The sequence below is a fragment of the Eptatretus burgeri genome, chromosome 8 (genome assembly GCF_056783735.1).
Source record: "Eptatretus burgeri isolate ZD-2024b chromosome 8, Ebu_testis_v1, whole genome shotgun sequence".
Classification (NCBI taxonomy): Eukaryota; Metazoa; Chordata; class Myxini; order Myxiniformes; family Myxinidae; genus Eptatretus; species Eptatretus burgeri.
In genome coordinates, this window is record NC_140968.1 from 80994819 (window position 1) to 81001758 (window position 6940).

At 37.7% G+C, this 6940-nt stretch overlaps 1 protein-coding gene across 6 annotated transcripts in view; it reads right to left on the bottom strand.

Annotated features, from left to right (window-relative positions):
- ADCY1 (adenylate cyclase 1) overlaps positions 1 to 6940 on the bottom strand; it is a 290414-nt gene that overhangs the window by 139539 nt on the left and 143935 nt on the right. For 5 of the 6 annotated variants that reach the window (XR_015061083.1, XM_085892787.1, XM_085892790.1 and 2 more), the window contains exon 4: positions 2785 to 2903. Coding sequence is in view for 5 of the 6 variants with exons in the window: in XM_085892787.1 (XP_085748913.1) it covers positions 2785 to 2903 (119 nt within the window). In the remaining variant the exon portion in view is untranslated. The remainder of the gene's footprint in view (positions 1 to 2784; positions 2904 to 6940) is intronic. The other variant, XM_085892788.1, reaches the window with a different exon arrangement.

Sequence of the window (6940 nt, forward strand, 5' to 3'; positions counted from 1 at the left end):
CTTTTATCAGTGTGGTTAATGAATGTATCACATGGTAGAATGAGCAGGTGTCATGGAGCCTCAAAATGTAAAACCAGGTTTTGTGGAGCACCAAGTTCAGGGATACATACATTATTCAAGTTTCATAGCAGGGTCTGGGAGATGTGTCGCAATGCTTCGAATTATAGTATCCACAACAACAAGCACAAAATATGAAAAAAAAAGAAAGATATATATGCACCATAGCAGGTACACCATGCAGGTAAATGTGGAGAATCCTTCATCAAACCTTTCAAAGCCTGGCAGAAAATTTCGAATGAGGGCCCATGCTATGATTACGGCTCATTGACTGTTTAAGAGATAGTAAATGGCAACACACAAAGGCCCTTTACGCATTGTGAATAAATTGTCTCATTACTCTTTGCTTACACAATAATATATCTCACGATATAAAGTTTTGTTCTCCTATAAAAATGCTTGCCTGGATGATAAATTTCTTTAATAGTGCATTTTATAACTCTCAAAATGTTCCATTTTACAACTGTGACGTAATTACATACAAGAACAAAGTGTACAGCTTGATGGTGATTGAAAAAAAAGTTTTCCACCTCCACTCCTCTGGTATAGATCCCTCTGCTCTCTCAACCCCCTAACCCTCCCCAACTCCATGATGCACACATTCTTCCAGTAACCCCTTCATGGTTAAACTCCCAAAATCCACACTGACTGCACATTTCAAGGTATTTGTTCCTCGCTTCTCCTGATTGTGGAACCGCCTTCTTGTGGCTGTTCAATCCCATTCTTCTCTCCATGGCTTCAAGCAGCCAGTGCAACGCCATCTCTTGTCATCCTCAATTCCATCCCATGATCTGTGTTACCCCTATTAACCCTTCCTTCCCAAACCCCCTTACTTACAGGTTGCACAAATCAAAAGGCTTCCTCAAAATGAACATGAATCATCGTCACAGTGAATAATAACAAAGAATCAGAATTGTTACCATACGTTTCTCACTTCTAATTGTGGAATTGTGGAAAAGTATGAAAATAAAACTTGTTCCTGCTTGTGACACAACCATAAATTAGCACAATCATAATGAATCATCGGGAAACATAATTACAATGAATAATAATAATCATAATCATGGTCACAGGGTGAATGTGAGCCCCTTATCCAAAGTCATTCGTCAGGCCTTTACCCATAACGTAGGACTGGCTTACTCATGTCCAAGCGCTGTTCATGCGGAACCCTTCACCACCTCAACTTTCAGTCTCTCATTTGAATGATTTCAACTACAAACAAGAATCTGCATCCATGGCAGATGTTTCAATGCCACAGTGGTGGCCACAAGGTTCCATTGCCACAGAGGTGGCCCTCCTGCTCATCATGGCATGCCATAGACTTTCACACAGACGACCAGTTTATCACCAGTGATGGCTGGTTATAGCCTGTATGCATGGGTGTCATCCAAGTTCAGGGCCATTTGATTATTTATTTACTTATTTACTTCTTTTTTATTATTGCTAATATTATTGTGATCATCATCATAACCACAATTACAACTAGAACAGCACTCAGTAGAACGTATACCTTTGCCAGGCTGAACAGTTTACGTTTTGTATCTCACTGATAGGTCGGATTTGCATCTGGACCTGAACCAAAATGGAATCGGCTTGTTCTTATCAACGAGCCAACTCATCCACCAACTTTTTCCATAACTCATCAACAACGTTTTGAAATATGGTACTATATGTAATATCGTTTTGGGTCCCATCTCTCAATTCTGAAGAATCGCTTCCAAATTTTTTTTTTTAAAACTCTCGGATCCAGATCCAGATCTTCACCAACATCAAATAAATTTGTCTTTGTCACATGCCCAAGCTGTCCACAAAGTTTCGTCTGAATCCGTCCATAACTTTTTGAGATATCATGCTATATATATATATATATATATATATATATATATATATATATATATATATATATATATATATATATATATATATATATATATATATATATATATATATATATAGTTCTAAGCTCGCCTGTTCGAAGAACAGAGCTATAGTGATACCCCCGGCGTGAGCGTGAGCGTGAAAATGTTAAAGTTTTTGGTGCAAGTTATTTCCTTTCTAACGTTTTTATCTCCCACACTATTTTTTACTGATTACAATATACAAATACATATATTGCTTTAAAATTATTTGGATCAGACCTCACTGCAATGCTTTATAAAAAATATTATTAGACTAGTCTTTTAAAAACGATAAATGTATAAACAGGCGAGCATTGGGTGGCTTTGACACCAACTCTCTGGTTGGTCTTGTCTCAATGGTGAAGTCATTGAAAAATTATAGTATCCGGATCTTCACCAAAATCGAAGCAATTCGTCATTGGCCCATACCCAACCTGTCGACCAAGTTTTGTCCGAATCTGTCCATAGCTTTTTGAGAAATCCTGCTCACAAACAGACAGACAAACAGACAGGGGTGAAAACATGACCTCCATCCACCTTCGGTGACGGAGGTATCTCTCCTGCATGGTTGATCCCAGATTTTAGCTCCAATGGGAGTGAAGTGCACAAGATTGTCAGACAGAGAAAGAGATGAATTGATCAACGAACCTGAGAGTGAATGCAAGTCGAGACCAGGGCATCTTGAACATGCTCATCTTTCAAAAATGTGGCACTTTAACCATTATGTCCTCAATAACACAAACAATTGGCACTTCAATCAAACCATTACAAATATGTGACAACATTTGTGGTGAGTGAGAAGAGGGTGAGAAGTTGGCCCTGAGCTCACCTTACATTGTCATGCCTCTGGATGTAGATTTTGTGGAAGATCCTCTCAGGGGGCTGTAATAGGTCTTCCTTCATCTCCATAGCAACATGCCGTGGTAACAAGCTCATCAAAAGCCGTTCCTGCACGCAATAATATAATAATTTTACTTTTTTCTTTTTCAACAAAACAGTCCAAAATGGATTATAATATTGGCTGGTTCAAAATTGACCTAGATCATCATTTATAAAGAGTTGGGTGATATATGTGGATGAAAAGGTTATGAAAGAATTTATTCTTGTAAAGTTGGTGACCAACATGCATAATGACACGTTTGTTGCTTTAATACATATGTGGAAAAATCAAAAATGTGGAAAGAGCTTAACAGCTATTACATTTATCAATGGAATTTTCCAGTTGGTGAAAAATTCCAGCCATCAATGAAATTTCCATAAAACGTGCAGATTGACTGCACAGTATGGTGGTGATTGTCTGTCAGGGACATAAATATTAAATATTACTTGAGGTGAGGAATTTTTTTGATGAAGGAGGCTATTCGTAATGATATCCTGCACCAGCTATGTAAACATCCTAAAGAAGCTTCCAATCCAATGAAAATTAATGAGTTTCATCTGAATCCATCCATAACTTATTGAGATATCATGCTATATATCGTTTTAGGCACTATCTCTGGGCGAAGAATCAGCAGTGAATCCGATGAGACAAGTGTGTGAACACATCTGGAGTGTATTATTTTGTAAACTGATGTATAATTTTGCAATTATACATAGAAGCTTAGTTATGAGTATAAACAGCGGTCCAGGTCAAACTTTAAGCACCTCCATATTGTGATTGAAAGTTTTGTAATGAGCCGTGTGAATATGCCAAACTGTGGATGAAGGCTTTGGTGGCCTGTAACCTCGGATGAAGGCCTTTAAAGCAGCCTCAGTGGTGCAATGTTTTCGGTGGTTCGAATCCTGGCTGAGTCATACCAAAGATTTAAAAATGATCCGTGCTGCTTCCTTGCTTGATGCTCAGAACCAAACTTACGAAAGGTGTTTAGTGAGCACCTTGCTAACAAGCGCCTAACCATTAAACGCTGACAAAACCATCTTTGTATGTGCACGGCTAATTACCTGTTTAAACAGCAATTTACAAAGGGAGATTGACATCCGTTTAGCTGTGCACATGTAAACAGCTAAACAGCCATTTAGTTATGCATGTCTAAGTTATGATTCATTCATTTTAATCATTTCTTTGGTTCAGAACACCATATCGGAGGTTACCATCATTTAGGATGACTCCGCATTGGCCTTGCCGTATGACAAGTTTTAGTTTGTTGGGCAAAAAAATTGTTGTAACATGCCGATATGTATTGAAGCCTGGTGTTGGCTTAGTGGTTAGGGTGGCAGCTTGGGATCCAAGGGTCCTGAGTTCAAGCCCTGTTGGCTGCTGAATTAACACCAGGGGGTTGACTCAGCCTGTCATCCTTCCGAGGTCGGCGAAATGAGTACCAGTGTACTGGTCCCGGTGTATGCCCCGGTTAGAATAGGTGTACCATATCCCTGTGTGTCGTAAGAGGCGACCAGGATTGGCGTCAGGAAGGGAATCCGGCCATAAAACATTGCCTCAAGAAAAAGCCAAACCCCTGCATAGCAGGGAAAAATGGCTGTAAAAACGTTTTTTTTTTTTAATGCCGATATGTATTGACAATCATAGCAGGAAACTTGGATCAAGTACATAATGACATGGATGATGATGCTCTGTCAGCAGCTGGTCGTCTGAAACAAGCTGACAATATTTGTCTGAATCCATTGACCAGCACAGCTGATTCTCACTTAAAATTATTAAATATTTTTTATTTACGATCAGCAGAAATCATGTGATGAGAATACATTACTTTGTAAATCCATGCACATTCTTTCTAATCGATTGAAATATATATATATATATATATATATATATATATATATATATATATATATATATATATATATATATATTCAAAAATACATTAACTTCTTTTTCTATTATAGTGCTGTTGAGGAGGAAGATTGCATTCTTCATATCCTTAAATGCACTCTGAAACATGCCCTTGCAAAATTGTCAAAGCTCCTTTGTGATTTAAATGTTTGTCATTAAGTTTTGATCACGCATTAGATAAACACTCTTAGGTGATAGGTGATTAACTATGAATGGTGATCATCACACGATTCGCAATTCGACATGCAGGATGCTGAAAAGTTTATTTGTTATTTAAACACGTTCTGATCGCATTTCATAAACACTCGTCGTGATAGGCAATTTACTTTTAACGGGTGATCATAGCATGATTAGTGATTCCACACGCGTTTAACTCTTTAACGCCTTTCAGAAATTCGGCCCTCAGTGTTTAAAAAGTAGAGAGAATGGACAATCAACCATAGGTTGGAAATAATAGCGAGCGCAGGCTTTTAATGGCCTAATGGCCTTCTCCTGCATCAAAGGGCCTTGCAAGGGAACTTTGTACATTTTCTCCTGAAAAACACAAGGAAGGATTATATAAGTGCTCAATGCTACACTCAAACCATAGGGAAAGAAATGAGGAAAGTAATGAAGAGGAAAAAATAATAAGGGACAAAAAAAATCATGATAATAAAAAAAATAGAGGAACTACACCTGAAAAAAGAAAATAACATTGTTCACCTTGGGGGAAAAAATGTGTCCTGCATTAAATGAAAGTGAGAGTGCATTGAAAAAGATGTTGGCAAAAACTACACAGATACAGCTTTTTGGCAGTTGTATTTTTTTAAAAAGATCATTATCATCACAACCAACTTCATCAGCCACTTTCAGTTCACTGCTGGATGAAAGCCTCAGCATGGTCACATCAAATGTTCTGGTCACTCGTCTTCTCATTGCAACAAAGTCTTAAATATTGCGGGTTTGCATATCACAGGTTTTGACCCATCGCGGCAACCTCTTTATATACCGATTTAGTTATTGCGGGGTTTAATTTTTACCTATCGTGGTTTTTGAGCTGAGCAGTGATGGTTATCTCACACCACAAGGCTTCTACTCATTAACCTCCGCCATCGAAGATGGACGGATTTCGACGAAACTTGGTGGGGGGATTAGGTATGGTCCAAGGACCATGCCATTAGATTTTGGACTTGGTCCATATCTGATACGGCAGCCATTTTGAAAAAATATTTGAATTTTTGTTTTTGCATTTCTACATGTTTTAAGTGATTTCCAACCAAAAAAAAAAAAAATTTGTTAGAGAAAAAAAAAAAAAATTTTGCACCTTTTTTTTCAAAAAAATTTCTATTTTATTTTTTTTGGCATTTCTACATGCGCGTCGATCTAGTTTAGTTTATTCAATCGTGGTTCAGTAGAGTCTGATCCGTTTTGACCTATAATGAATAGGATATCAGGTTCACTTAAGTGACCCAGCAGTATTGGCAGCGGAGGTTTTGCACTCTACTGAGTGCTCCCCCTCTAGTCGTTAATAATGGAATGGCACCGAAGGGTAAAACTATTGACGAAAGTGATTCTTTTAATAATATTCATTCACTGTTGTATGGAACTGCAGATTGATTTATAAAAGAAACACATTTACAGATTACAAAGGAAAACTATTTAAGAGATTAATAGGGGATGAATGGTGAGGGTGAGGGGGGCAACTTTCGTCTGCTTTTGAACGTTTAATCTGCTTCAACATAGCAGGAGACTTCATCGTAAAGCCGATTTGTATTTATTTTACATGTTTATTAAAATTGTGATGGGTATTTTTGACTGCCACTGACCTTCCTCCACATTTTCTCGAAGTCCAGGAACCTAAACTGCTTATTCCCATAAGAAATTGGTTTTAACTATCGCGGTGTTTTCCAAGAACATAACCCTCACAATATTTAAGGGTTTATTGTATAATGTTCTCCAATATTTGTAAAGCTCATCTCTCCCTCTTTTAAGTTGCCTTCATCAAATCATGATACTCTCGATTGGTTTAATCTGTTATCTGCTGACATCTCGCATACTTCCAATCAACAAGTGTGACTGTTTTTAATACATCCTGAGAATTTGTTTGGTCTCCAATCCACTAATTTGTTATCCCATCTTTGTAAGTAATGCTGAGCACATTTCATTCCATATTTGTTACATTTAAGGGTAGGGATCGGTAGTTAGGATTTAAGGCCAA